We start from the raw sequence: 16,017 nt of genomic DNA on the forward strand, positions 1-16,017 counted from the left end.
TGAATCCGGTAAGGATTTCTTTGGAACTAGCAATAATGGGCTATTGTATTCAGATACAGCTGGTTCTACTATCTTGTCTTTTATTAATTTAGTTACCTGTCTCGATATTTCGGCTTGTTGTGAATGGGGTGTTCTATAGTTCTTAATATAGCTTGGTTCATCATCTCTCAATCTTATCTTTTGTTTGTAAAATTTATTTGTAGTTATTGGCTCTGTCTCCAATCCAAAAATATCAGTATATTGTGAACACAGTTCAGTCAACATTTTCTTATGTGCAGATGGAAAGTTTTTCTTTAATCTGCTTAAAATTGATTCGGCTCTTATGGAGTCGTTTAGGTCTGCTATTTTGTAGTTAGTTAATGGTTCAAAATTGATTTTGTTTACATTTAAAATTTTATTGCTGTTAGTTGTGTTTAGTATTCGGATGTACGTGTTTTTTGAATCTGATATCGAATTTCCGACAAATACACCATCTTCTATTTCCTGATTGGGTATTAGAATTTGGTTATCCACCGAACTTACGGTAATTTGCCTGATAACCTCACAACGAGATGGTATGGTTATCTCAGTGTTATCGATATTATGAAAAATTGGTATTTGTATCGCTTGTTTAATATTGTTTGGTCTTAGAATGAAAAAATCACTTTCTGTAGTAAAATCTAATTGGCAATTGAATGTTTTTATGAAGTCGATTCCAACTATTCCGTCACCAGGGATCGGAAAATTGTCGTCCACAACATGAAAATTGTGCGGTACTATATAGTTACCGGTTCTCATCTCGAGAAGTGTTAAACCTATTGAATTTATTGAACCCTTTCCAATTCCTGTAATTTGTGTTATATTATTATGATCAAGATTCAAAAGTTCATCTGAGTTTTCTTTAATGACTGATATATCGGCGCCTGTGTCTACTAGAAATGTAAGTATCTTATTTGTGTGTTCATTTTTTACTTTAATGAAAATATTTAGATTAAGATTGATGGTATGAACCTTTTGTTTTACTGTTCTTGATGCCCTAAGGGAGCCTGCTGGTTTTCCGACGTGCCTTGTGCATGTCTGACATTACCATTTTGGCTATAACTTGAAAAATTGCGGTTTTGGTTGTTATAGTTACCACCGCCTCTGTTCTGGTAGTTATATTCTCTATATCCTCCTCGTCCTCTGCCATTGCTATTGTTATAATTATTAAAGTTGTTGTATTGGCCGGTGTTCTGGTTATAATTATTTCTATTATTACCACCTCGACCATTTCCTCGTCCTTGGTAGTTACCTCTGGTGTAACTTCCTTGTCCTCTCTTGTAAAACAAAACGGAACTTGCACTTCCTGTCATCTCAGTGCTGCAATGGATGTATTTACTTATTGCTTCGTCCATTGTCTTAAATGTTCCTGCCTCTAGGATTGTTTTCAGTTTTCCATGATCGCAATTCTTTGTCATTGTATTGATTGCTTCCTTTGTGCTAAATTTGATAGCATGTTCTGGTTGCAATCCTTCATCTATATATGAAGATTCAAGAGACTTGCGTAGGTTTTCAATTTCATTTGTAAATTGTGTGGCTGTTTTACCTTTTTGGTAAACATTTGCCATTTTTGCTCTTACTACGTCCGTTGTTTCTCCTACGACCACTTCTTCTAATTTCCTGATTATGGCATCAATTGTAACTTCATTCTGTACTCTATAGAGTGTTGTTCCGATTATTTTTGATTTAATCACTTCAATGGCAATAGCTTCATGTGGTCCCTTAGTCAGGTTAACCAACTTGATTGCCGTGATAAATCTACGCAAATTGATCTTTTTACCGTCAAATTCCGGAATCGCCGTTGAAATGTCTTTTATGTATGCCCTCTGGGCAGCTGCTTCGTCCACCATGATGACAGATTTTGTTTCTGTTTCTTCTATGTCTGACTCAGCCAATTCTTCCTCCGTCAATTCAGCTAGTGTTAGTATAGCTGGAATTGTTAAGTTGTTTAAATCTTCGTCTTCTATTTCTGTTTCTGTTTGTTCGTCCGATTCTATTTTTACTGGCGAATTTAAAATGGTTGGTATTGATATATCCAAACCAAGTTTCAATTTTACAGATAACAAGTTCGAACTAAGTTTTATGAGAACTTTCGATACCTGAGACCAATGATCTGGATTTAGTCTTTCCTTGTTATCATACACTAGTATTCGTGCTTCGTTGAAGGAATTTACCAGAATATTTGCATGTTTCTTTATTGTCGGTCCTAAAATAGGTCTATTTTGTGACAAACATTTATGAGATTTTTCAAATTCGTTTCTTATTCTTGTTATGTTTTTACATAACTCGTTCCATTCCATACTATTTTATATATTCCTACTTGTTAGTATATATTTATATACTCATTCTTTAAAATATATTTTTTTTCTTTTTTTTTTTTTTGATAATATATATATTGTTTTTTTTTTTTTTTGTAAACCTAAAATTTATTTTTTTTTTTTTTAAACCCTGTCTAGATTATTCGCCCTACTCATATATCTTCTTTTTAATATTTTGTTGTGTTTTATGTACAACGTCAGAAGGAACTGGGCCACACTTGTAATTGTCAAAATTAGGAGTAAAACCCACAGTGCTTGAATATCTTCTGTGTGATCTACAATTTTGACGTTGTTCACGACATTAGCCGTGTTGTCTTTGGTCTGACTATCGTCAGATCCGAACCAACCCATAGTTGTTAATTGAACGATTATTATTATTTATTTTTATTTATTAAATTTTGATTAAAAATTGTATATTGCTATAATTTCTTCCTACACGTATGTCTGTCCAAGAAAAAGTTAGTTAGAGGGCATGTGTACGGTTTACAATGTTTTACTCTATATAATTCAATACCGTACACATGTTTTTAGTAAAAGCCTAACAGAGATTAGTATTTTTCAAGCAGCGTTTTCACGCATCGGCTTGAGGTATGTATTTTTAATATTAAGGCAGATTGGGGCATTGGTATTAAATACAGCCTCAACTGCGTTATTGCGCACCACTGCACAATTTGGCTTCAATCGCTTCCAGATTTTTGGCTTGGTTAGTTTTCTCTTCCTCCGTAGTTGCCGTCGTTATTAGGTCCTTTATTAATCTCCGTTGTTGAAGAAGCTTGATCCTTTTGCCGCTTCTTTTCTTCTTTATTTTTGGTTTCGGCTGTCTTCTTGCCCTATACTCAGCTATTGTGAGTGGGCGTGGTCCATCGTTTGGACACACCTCTAGTGCCTCTTGTAGAGTAGGTGCGTCCCTTTGCTCGATAGGAGCAGAGTCCTCCAGTTTGCGGCTTCTGTTGTCGTCTGGGTTTGATCAATTGTCACAATTTTATTTTTTAATGGTCACTGTTCGCATTTTAACTTTTATATATTTCTTTTTATTATTGTTTTACAGGCTTAAGTGACCATGTCACGGCCGCCATGTAATAATTGTAATGCATTTTTGTGTTCTTTATATTACTTTTATTGAAATAGAGATTCAGTATGATATCAGTAAAATTGTAACTTCTGTTAAGACTCATTAATATTCAATTAGGACATGTTGAAGGCTCTTTGACGACTCTTTTACGACTGCTTTGTACTTGGTCTTGAAGAGTCCAAGCTAGCCAAATGCAATCCGTCTGCGCCGGCAGAGACGTTGCTTTGCTCTTATGTACTTAACTTTGGCAGCGAGAGCGCCGCTGTCTAAGAGAGTCATGTGCACATAAAGATCGAGCAGTCGCGCATGCTAATTATGCTGACTCTGCACTTCTGGTCTGAATAGCATTCTTGTGTGGTCAGATTGCTGAGCACTCAAGATATGCCTGGGAACTGAAAAGTCTTACATAAACATTGTTGCAAAAGTGCTACAATGTGATTGTTCCCAATGTTCTGATTTGATACAGTGCTTATTCGATATGTGTGCACATTACAAGTGAGAAGCCTGGTAGAAAATAAAGGGTATGAAGATTATTATATAGAAAATCAAATACTTTTTAAAGATCCTAATCGCGAGCTTATTGTTGTACCGTCGCAGATGGAAAATGAAATAATTACGATTGCTCATAAGCAAGGACATTTTGCTGCGAAGAAAACGCAAGATTTAGTTGAGAAATCTTACTTCATACCAAAACTTAAAGAAAAGGTTGTTCGTGTTGTGGACAGTTGTGTGGAGTGTATTATATTTAATTCGAAAGCTGGGAAGAAAGAAGGTTTCTTGACCCCGATTGAAAAGGGAGATAGACCGTTGATGACGTATCACATTGACCATGTCGGGCCAATGGAGATGACGAGCAAGCGCTACAACCACATTTTAGCTATAGTTGACGGTTTTTCGAAATTTGTATGGTTGTATCCCACTCGTAGCACAGGAGCAGAGGAAGTTATAAGTTGTTTAGAGCGTCAGGCTACTAATTTTGGAAATCCTTTACGGATTATCTCTGATAGGGGAACTGCGTTCACTGCACAGGCATTTAAGTTGTATTGTGAGGAGCAGAAAATTCAGCATCTAGTGATTACAATAGGTGTACCTCGTGGAAATGGTCAGGTTGAGAGAATGCATAAGACAGTAGTGTCGATGTTGTCGAAGTTAAGTCATGAAAGTGCAGGAGACTGGTATAAGCATGTCAGTAAAGTGTAGCAAATAATCAATAGTACACCGCCTAGAAGCACTTTAGTGTCGCCTTTTAAAATCTTGACTGGCACTGAAATGCGTCTTCCGAATGATCTAGAGCTTAATTTGTTAATAAAGGAATCGTTAGTGATGGATTTGGATGAGGAGAGAGAGCTGGTGCGCGCAAGAGCTTCCGAAAACATAAAACAGTTGCAGACAGAAAATAAAAGGGTTTTCGATTTAAAGCGCAAAGGTGAAATAATTTATAAGATAGATGATTTAGTAGCTATTAAGCGTACTCAGTACGGAACTGGGTTAAAGTTGAAAGGAAAATTTCTAGGACCTTACAAAATTGTTAAGGTAAACAAGCACGGAAGGTATGACGTAGAAAAACTTGGAGACGGCTATGGACCTTTTAAGACATCGACAGTCGCAGAATATATGAAGCCGTGGGGAAATTCATTCGGGTCGAATGATGTATCAGGAGGGCCGATTGTGGGAAATGAATCAGATCAGCGAACTAAAATGATCGATAACACAGAGAGCAAGAGAGTAACGCGCAGTGGCAACGCTTATTAACGGAAAGAACAAAAAGAGGACTTCGAGTAGAATGGTAAACGAGAGCAGTCGCAAGTTTTTCAATCGCGCTATATACTTACGCAACTAGAGCCAAACAATTGTCATCAAACAATTAAATTATAATAAGCGAGAACGATTGTCATCAAACAATATAAAGTGTACTATAACCAATTGTCATTAAACAATAAAGTAACACATTATAATAGAAACTTGCTACATATATGTCGACGACATTCTCTCAGGCGATCATTCACAAGAGGCAGCAATACGGAAAAGTTTTCAAACTATGCTAGATTTAAAATCCTCTGGCATGGAGCTACGAAAATGGGCTAGTAATGACCAGGATCTGATGGCAACGAGCATCGATGCAAGCAGACATCCCTCAGTTGGGACAATGCGGACACCATCAAAACACTGGGTATGTACTGGTTGCCCAAGCAAGATTGCTTCACTTATAAATTACAAGCAAATACTCCAGCCGGTATAACAAAACGGGAAATCCTATCGACCATAGCACGTTTATTTGATCCTCTTGGATTAATCGCTCCAGTTGTAATTTCAGCAAAGATTATATTGAAAGAAATTACACTAGCGAAGCAATATCGCGAGGACGGATCGAGTTAATCACTGGATTGGGATGAGTTTCATGTAGTCATGGACGAATATTAGAAGTACGATGTATTGATTGGCCGTGAGATTTTAGGTGAAGGCTTTGGTGTAACTATTAGTGCCAATGAATTTGTTTTGTATAAAATTAATACTGTCAATACACTGTCCAGCATAACTAATACGAGTTATATGGATTCTATAAATAGGGATAGTGATCTGAGTGAGTCCGACAAAGCTGAACATTGTATTAAAATCCTATGCACCAAAATTTATAGATGGTATACCAAGTAGCTGAGTTACCACAGGTGAATTAGATATCTGTCTAATTGATGCCAATAAAACCGTAATGCGGTACCCGTATAGGCTGAGGAACGATGAAAAGTTGTTGGTGAGAAGTACAATTTAGGAACTTTTAGCCTCAAACGTTATACGTCCAAGCTGCTCCCCATTTGCAAGTCCAATGTTGTTAGTGAAGAATAAGGATGGTAGTGATCGTTTGTGCATAGACTACCGTGAACTGAATGCAAATACAATTTCCGATAAGTATCGTTTGCCCTTGATATCAGATCAAATTGATAGCAAGTATTTTTCTAGCCTCGATATGGCGAGCGGTTTCTATCAGATACCAATAAAGTCAGAATCGATAGAACGCTTAGACTTTGTCACAACAGAAGGACAATATGAATTTGTAGCAATGCCCTTTGGCTTGAAGAATGCTTCATCTGTGCTTCAGCGAGCCATAATGAAAGCATTAGGTGAGGTAGCATACTCATATGCTGTTGTTTTCATAGATGATGTTTTAGTCGTAGCTGGCGCAAAGGAGGAGGCCTTTGTTAGACTGAAGGACGTGTTGAACAGGTTATCTAGTGCGGGATTTTCGGTTAACATGAACAAATGCTCATTCCTAAAGACTAGTGTTGAATACTTTGGTAATAAAATTGAGAATGGTGAAATAAGGCCAAATACACACAAGATTCAAGCATTGGATGCATTGCCGCCGCCATAAACAGTTACACAACTGAGATAGTTTATTGGCCTATCTTCATATTTTCGACAGTTTGTTCCTTGCTTTTCTGAGGTAATGAAACCATTATACTTACTTACATTAAAAAATAGCCAATTTGAATGGCATGAAAGACATGAGCAAGTGCGTCAAGAGATAATATCAACTCTAGTTAGCGACAGCGTGCTAATTATATATGACCCACAGGCACACAGTTCATATGGACATCAGTGGCAAACTGAGTGGTAAAGTAGTAAACTAGTTTTACTAGTAATGATTTTAAACAGTTCGGTTCACTTCCAAAGATTAATTTACATTTGATTGCCACGGGAGGTAGCCGCGTAAACGGTCAGGTTGAGCGCGTAATGAGCACTTTGAAGGCTATGCTAACTGCTGCAGAGACGAGTAGTAGATCTTGGCAGGATGCTTTGAAGGAAGTTCAGTTGGCTATGAATTGCACAGCTAATTCACAAAAATGACTCCTTTAAAACTGTTGATTGGTAAGGAAGCTGAACCAATGGGTATGATGCCAATGATAGAAGAGGAAAAGATTGATACAGAACATATTAGAGATACGGCCTTGCAAAATATAAAGAAAAATGCTGAATATGAGAAGCAAAGATTAATGAGAATAAAGCTAAGATTGTCCGATTCAATGTAGGCGACAATGTCTTGCTCAAGAGTGAGTGGCATCAAACAAAACTAGACCCAAAGTGTAAGGGTCTATTTGTGGTAACGGGAAGGCTTGATCGATATGTGTTGAGATTTTTGACAAGCAAAAGAACGTATAAGTACGCCCACGAACAGTTACGGTCGATGCCTGTTGAGGTAGACGCAGACCAATGCGAGAGATCGCCGACTGAGGCACTCGCAGAGACCATAGACTCTGGTTAAATTATTCACAAGAGTACAGCTACACCATCTGGTTATCTGCACAGTGACCATGTGGTGGGGGCTATGAGGGTCCGGAGGGACCCTGACGCATGAGGATGCGTGAGATCGTTGCAAGGAGTGCAGCAAGAGCCTGAGAGTGTGACATAATAAAGACAAAAGAGAGAGAATGGTATCCTAAAAATGGCTTGAGCGTTGTCTCAATACTTAATTCCCAGAAAAGAACACATGATAGAATCTCAAAAAAAAAAAAAATAACGCAACATGTAAGAAAATATTCTAATCTTTATAATGAGTCATGGGTTACGCATCGTAAGCTAGACCACTAACAGCATTGCTCACAGAAGATGGTCGTATTTCCAAATCAGCTTAAGCTGGAAAAAAAAATACAACTCAACGATGAAGCCATAAAAGCGTTAGAAAAAATCAAGAGTACCCTAATATCCGATGATGTCATTTTACAATATCCCGACTTTAACAATGAATATGTCCTAACTACAGATGCCTCAGACTATGCATAGGAGCAGTACTTTCACAAAACGACAGACCAATATCATTCATTTTTAGAAACTTAACCGAGACAGAAGAAAATTATGAAACAGCTAAAAAAGAAGTGTTAGCCATTTGCTGGGCAGTAAAAACATTGAAAGGCTATTTCTATGGAGGAACAAAAGTGAACATTTATACAGACCATGGATCGCTTACACATTTCTGTAATTAGGAAGCAGGTATAGCAATTAGGAAATGGAAAACATACATTGACTAATATAACAAAGAACTAATCTATAAACCAGGAAAGGAAAATTTGATCCATCAAATCAAATAAATTTAATTACCTCAACGCAACAAAGCGCTCAAAGCTCAAGACAAAAAATATTACAAACCCACAATAGAGCTCACAGAAATGCCCAGGAAAAAAAAAAGCGAAATTTTGGGAATATTGGGGAATAAAATGACAAAAACTTTATAATTTGCTTAAAAGTTTGGGCGTAACCTTTTTTAAGCGTTTTGTATGTGAAAGGAGGGCGTGGCCACAGTGCTCATTCTAAACATTTTTAAAAAGTGTGGGCGTTTCGGTTTTGGGCGGATAGAAATTTGTATGACTAATAAAATTATGACAAAATAGCAAACAAATTTTCAGTTTGGCAGTTTTGGGCGGTTTAAGGGCGTTAGGAGTGGGCATGGCAAAAAGATGTTTGGCAAATACATATAAATTTACAAGACTAATAAAATTATGAAAAATATCCAACAAAATTAAAAAATGTCTTGCATGGCAGTCTTGGGCTGTTTTAGAGCTTTAGAATGGGCGTGGCGAATCGATAGAAATTTACAAGACTAATAAAATTATAAACAAATGTCGACATATAATTCAAAAGTGTGGGAGTGCAGTTTTGTACGGTTTGTGGGCGTAACAGTGGGCATGGCAACATGGGTTAAGGCGCTGCGTTTATGTCTCTAGAATCTGCATGCTGAATCCTTCTATCCTTCTAGCTTATATAGTTCGGACATGGCCAAATCGACTCAGCTATTGATCCAGATCAAGAATATATATACATGTTACATACTTTTCAACGAATCTAGTAAACCCTTTCACCCATACGAGTGACGGGTATAAAAATAAATTTTTTATTGATGCTTCTTGAAAAATTAACTATGGAAATGTAATTGATTATGGAAAACTCAATGAAATAAATACCCCTGACAGATATCCAATACCAAACATGGGGAAAATCATTAATTAGAATAATATCAATATTTTACAATCACTGATTTAGCAAGAGGATTTCATCAAATTTTTTTTATTTTTTTTTATTTATTTATTTTTTAAGAGTGTGACTCCCCCGATTCTGCCGCTGACGTGTGAAGACGTCATCGTCTTGTTTCGGTTGTTTTTAGTGAAGTGAATGGTTATTAATATAATACAAACAAATAAATCGAAAGCGAAAGAGACGCTCTGTGCGATGCACCATCGCTCGAATACATATTCTGTGTTTGAAATAGTATAAGCAAGTAGTTTTACACTATGAGCCAGAACGACGCTCGCATTCAGCGACAACGCGAGCAAGACGATCGCCGGCTCTCATTGCAACGAAACAACGCATACTTCTCTTACGTCTCCGCGACTTCTGCAGACAGCGAGCGGTCAATCACCCATAACCCGACAAGTTTACCATTGCCAACAACTCAAGAAAGAGCGCGTTCTTGCTCTCCCTCACTACTGTCATAAAACCCCCAATCTCCAAACACTTGCGAAATTTCTTTACGCTTACCTACGGTGACTAGTACTGTGACAACAACAACCACTGCAACTGCAATCACAACAACAACTGGAACGGTATCGTCAGCTCGCTCAATTTCGTCGACGCAAGCATTTGCTCCTACTGAGCCAGCGATCAAAACAAAAACGCAATTTAACGGTTCTGCTGCGCTATCAGCAAGCCAAAACGTAAACTAGAACGCCGGGTCCACCATACAGACTGGAATGGATCGCTACATAACAATAAAAAGAAAACTTAGCCCTCAAAATTACAAAAGTCAACAAACAGAAAACAAATCAAAAATTACACGCGACAATGCTAACATGCTCACTAACAAAACGCCAGAAAACACCAACAGATTTGAGCTGCTGGCAAATTATACTGATGAAAGTATACAACCGGCAAAGTCACCCAAGAAGGTCAAGCCTCCTCCAATATACATCCTACACTGCACCCCACCCACCAAATCCTGCTAGCAACTCATTTGTCCTCCCTGTAGTAACTAAAAGCTTACCCCTATAAATCCGGTAACATTCAGCCAAAGTGAGATAGCATCTATCATAAAAGATCTTAATCCCAAAAAATCACCTGGACATGACTTGGTGGCACCAAAAATGATCATAGAACTCCCACCGTGTGCGGTTCTGACCTTATGCCATCTCTTCAACGCTATTACGAAACTTGGATACTATCCCCAAAGGTGGAAAAAGGCGGTTATAGTAATGATTCCCAAGCCAGGCAAAGACAAAACCCAACCCTCATTCTACAGACCAATCAGTCTCCTAACGTGTCTCTCGAAACTGTTTGAAAAGGCATTTTTAAAACAACTAACTCCCTACTTAAGAAGGCGAAATACAATACCATCGCATCAGTTTGGCTTTCGCAAAAATCACGGAACGATCGAACAGGTCAATCGCATCACAAACGAAATTCGTACCGCTTTTGAGCACCGGGAATACTGTTCAGCTATATTCTTAGCTGTTGCACAAGCATTTGACCGAGTCTGGCTGGAAGGACTAATGTACAAGATAACAAAACTGCTTCCCCAGAACACGCACAAAGTGTTCGAATCTTATCTCTTCAAAAGAGTGTTCTCAACCAGGTGTAACAGTTCGACTTCACACGACCGCGTTATCAATGCTGGAGTCCCCCAAGGTAGTGTACTGGGAACCGTTCTTTACACCCTATTCACAGCAGACATGCCTACAAACTATCAGCTCACAACCTCCACGTTTGCTGACGATACCGCAATACTTAGCCGATCTAGATGCACAGCAAAGGCAACAGAGCAACTTGCCTGCCATCTTAAAATAGTGGAAAGATGGTTTGCGGCCTGGCGCATTAAGATAAACGAGACCAAAAGCAGACATGTAACCTTCACACTGAACAGACAAACCTGCCCACCCTGTACCCTGAACAATACATTTATCCCACAAGCAGACGTTGTAACATATCTCGGCGTTCACCTAGACAGACGCCTCACCTGGCGGCGACATATAGAATCTAAGAGGACTCATATGAAGCTTAAAGCAGCCAATCTTCACTGGCTTATTAATTACAACTCTCCCCTTAGTCTGGAATACAAAGTACTCCTCTACAATACCGTGCTGAAACCCATCTGGACATACGGCTGTGGACTATGGGGAAACGCTTCAAAAACCAACATTGAAATCATACAGCGAGCTCAGTCCACGATTCTGCGAACTATCACTGGGGCACCATGGTACCTACGCAGCGAAAGCATCCATAGAGACCTCCACATAAACCTTGTCAATGAGGAAATTCAGATGAAAAAAAGTAAACATCAAGCAAAGCTCTCCGCACACGAAAATCCTCTCGCGAAGTCGCTTACGCGAGTCTACAGTCAGAGCCGACTGAAGCGCAAAGATTCTCCAGCCCAGCAAAGAAATCCTAGGGCCGTCTCTAACTAATACAATTATTTCACATTGTAATTAATATAAGTTATATAATAAGATTTGAATAATTATTGTTAGTCTCACAAAAAGAGTTTAAAAAAAAAAAAAAAAAAAAAAAATTTTTAAGAGCGATGAATCCATACAATGCAGTAACAGTAACATAACAGCGCAATTAACAGATACATGAAATGGAATCAGAATCAATATCTTAAGCTACATTCTCTACCAAAAGCGGACATTATTAATACATTCGAATGCCATTTTTCCTTAGGAATGCAACTTCTACCTTTCGAAGGTGCAAGAATAATATCGTTTGACCGTGGCGTTTTAAAATTAATTTCAAGATATAATACCACATTTTATATAACATTAAAATTGTAATTATTGTTATTTTTATTTTTCCTACCAAAAATTTGTTCACTAAATCGATTAACCCTTTTATATATTAAATTAAGAAAATATATATATATAATATATATATATAATATATATATATAATATAATAATTTATTAGTTGTAAATTTCTAACGATTTGCAAAAAAAAATTTTTGCACGCCCACTCTAGCACCCAAAAACCGCACCTAACTAACACGTTCACACATCTGAAAATGTTTTGATTTTTCTTCTTTTTATTGTTTGTCTTGCCAATTTCCGAAAACACTTTGGCCAAGCCACTTCTCACACCTACTTTTTACAATGTTTTAATTTTATCTCATACCCCAATATAGATCGATACCCCAGAAAAATTATGAAATTACGTGTTTGCATTTCTGCTAGCTGAGTAACGGGCCACTCGACTATGGTATTTTTTTTTTTTTTTAAGTTATTTGTAGTTAATGCGTTACACTGTATTTATATAAATATTTGTTTTCTTTTTACGTAAGGTAATAAATTATGTAAGTTTAGGTATTGTTAGGTAACTGTTTTTCTTGGTTTAGCTCGCCACAATGTTCTTTCTAACCACGCCAGGCCCTTATCGTCTCCGCCGCTACTCGCGCCGTGCTCTCCTCGACTATCCTCGCGTACGGCTCCTCGCGTGTTGTGACTGACTGTCACGAGCTGCGGTTGCGCCGTTCCTTTATAGGCCGCGGGGATCCCGCTATTTTCCCTCTTGCTCGAGTAAAAGGTCCAACATTTTCTTTTCGTCCGCACCGTTACCGTTCGACCTCCGTGCCCTTGGCCGGCTCGAGTCCACGGTCCAGCGCGGTACCGTTAGACTCTCCGCTTTGCCGTGGCCTAAGGTCCAATACTTTCCGTTCAACCTGCCCTCCCTTGCAATATAGAGATATTAAAATATTCTGCTTATGCTTCTAGAAATAATTATTTTTCATGTTCTTATTTTTTTCGTTCAAATCTTAAACTTTTTTTTTCTTTAATAAATTATCTTCCTTTAAGTTTCTTCAATTTGTAAATAAATACAAAAGAATTAGCAAGTGCTTAACGTGTAAATTCAGTTTGACTACAATTAATATTTAATTATTAACTGTAGAAATATTATCCAATCATCAATATATTGTTCCCAGTGTAGGAATTGGTTTTCTTTAGGTACAACATTCGGGATACAAATTATCAAGAAGTAGTACATTTACATGAAGTACATTTTAAATTCAAAAACGTTTAAAATTAATTTTCTCAGAAAGTAGTTTCAATTGTAAGTTTATATGTATATATTTTTAAATAATATCTGTTAAATAAATATTTTTAAAGTTTTTATTAATGGCCCTACATAACTTTTCTTAGTTGTATTCGTATGATTTCCAATAAAAAATTATTAAAGGTGGTAAAACTGGCTTCATTTTATCCTCGTCGAAAGATCGATCTCCCGATGCAGATTACCTTAAACGAATTTGTGCAAAATTCTACGAAAACTTAGGAAATATACAGGCACACACTTTCACTTTTCTTTTTCCGAAACAAAACGAATTTACTTTTCTTTGCCATAAGCAAGCAAAAAATTTAATCGCACACTCTCTAAACCTAAAATGATCTTAAGCATTATCTAAATTAGGTTACATTAAATAGATATTAAAAATTAAATATTAAACATTAAGAAAATATTATTTAAATAATATTAAAGGAATATAAAAAAAGTTTTTTGTTCGGGTACATAGTTATTAGCTCCTTTTAAATCTACCTAATCATTGAAAAGGTAATTTATCCAAAATTTTTCTCAGTGTAGATTCGCAGATAGCCCAAACGACTCACACATTCCAAAACTCCCCTGGTGTAGCACACAATGACTTGCATCTTAGTAGTATACTAAGCATTATTAGTTAGTATATTTCGAATAACTAATACTGCATTTAATATGACCATTAATAAGGAAACCTAAGCTACGATTCTGATAGTTATTTTTTGCTTCAGTCGCCACTACAATTAAGCTTGGTATCTTACCTTGAATCCAGACGCAGTTAGCAGTATTGTCAGTATAAATAGGGTTCGTGTACCACATGCCATCTATAACATAATAAAAATCCCTATGTTTTGAGTTTTTATATAATAACAAGAAAAAATTCTATAGTCGAGTTCCCCGACTATCAGATACCCGTTTTTCAGCTAGTGTTCATGCGAACGCGAAATTTCATTATTTTTTTTGGAATATCGATAGTTATTGGGGAATAAAATGAGAAAAAAAAATTTTTGCATGGCGATAGAAATCTACAAAATCAATAAATATGTGAAAAAATATCCTTTTGCTTGTTACATACTTTTCAAAAGAGTGGGCGTGGCAGTTTTGTGTGGTTTGTGGGCGTTAGAGTGGTTCTCAACCTTCTAGCTAGAAGGACATGGCCAGAACTGTTACCGAGCCTCCTTCTGCCTGGTACATACTTTTCAACGAATTTACATACATATATAATAATGGTCACGCCCAGTAAATAGCATTTTGATCAAATTGAAAAAAATTTACAAGACTTATAAAATTATGAAAAAATATAAAAACATTTTGGAAATACATATGTAAGCGCTTCATTTTTGGGCGTTCGTTTTCACTGAATTTTTGGAATAACATTTACCTAAATATATAAGCGATCATTGGACATAATATAATTCCAGTATTAATATACTATTATAATATATAATATAATAATATTATTTTCATCCATTGCGTCTTCAGATAAACCGTCAAGCTATGACGGTCTCTTTCAGTAGCTTCTTCAGGAGATGAATTTATCTACCCATTAATAGTATTATAACGCTACTGAGTACTGAGAGGGAGAAGTTCACACATGATCCGAAGCAGTTTAATAATTTTATTAATACTAAGCGCAAAATCATTTCTTACCATTCTTAGAATTTTTGAAAATATTAAGGTATATCCGACCCTTTTGCCAAGTTTTTTTTAACAACATATTCTCTTGTATATCATTGTGAACATCCTTAATTTTAAGCGTGTTAATCCTTCTATTCGTGTAAGCTACTACTGAAATTGTTGTTCGGGAAACTTCACAATTATCCTATATATGCAGGATTTGAAGTTTATAACACTATTATTCCCGTTCTACGTGGAGCTAAGAACAGGCAAAAGGAAGCGTTTCTGGCCATATAAAGTGTATATATTCTTGATCATTATAAAAACATAGTCGAACTGGCCACGTCCGTTTGTCCGTATAACCATCTCGATCTCAGGAACTATAAAAGCTAGAACGTTAAGAGCATAAGGGCATGTCTTATAAATTTCTATCGATTTGCAAAAAAAACCTTTTTCCACGCCCACTCTAACACCCAAAAAAACGCACTAAGCTACCACGCACACACTTCTTTAAAATGTTTTGATTTTTCTTTGTTTTATTGTTTGTCTTGCCAATTTCTATCTGTATACCAAAAACACTTTGTCCACGCCCCTTCTTACACCAACAAAAGCAGAACAAAAATCTCATTATATCCGTTACTCGTAGAGTAAAAGGAGGGTATACTAGATTCATTGAAAGGTATGTAACAGGTAGAAGGAAGCGTTTTCTACCATATAATATATATATATATTCTTGATCAGGATCAATAGCCGAGTCAATCTGACCCTGTCAGTCCGTCCGTATGAACATCGATATATCAGAAACTATAAAAAATAGATGTTTGTGATTAAGCATACAGATTGTAGATACATAGACGCAGCGCAAGTTTGTTGCTGCCCCCACTCTAATGCCCACAAAATGTTGTGATATTGTTTCATAATTTTATTAGT

At 36.7% G+C, this 16,017-nt stretch overlaps 1 protein-coding gene across 8 annotated transcripts in view; it reads right to left on the reverse strand.

The window, feature by feature from the left end:
* LOC116800890 (endoplasmic reticulum aminopeptidase 1) overlaps positions 1-16,017 on the reverse strand; it is a 116,721-nt gene that overhangs the window by 93,096 nt on the left and 7,608 nt on the right. For all 8 annotated transcript variants that reach the window (XM_032717254.1, XM_032717253.1, XM_032717256.1 and 5 more), the window contains one exon: positions 14,232-14,294. In XM_032717254.1, coding sequence (XP_032573145.1) covers positions 14,232-14,294 — 63 coding nt within the window. The remainder of the gene's footprint in view (positions 1-14,231; positions 14,295-16,017) is intronic.

This window comes from Drosophila sechellia, chromosome 3L, assembly GCF_004382195.2.
Source record: "Drosophila sechellia strain sech25 chromosome 3L, ASM438219v1, whole genome shotgun sequence".
In the NCBI taxonomy this organism is placed as follows: Eukaryota; Metazoa; Arthropoda; class Insecta; order Diptera; family Drosophilidae; genus Drosophila; species Drosophila sechellia.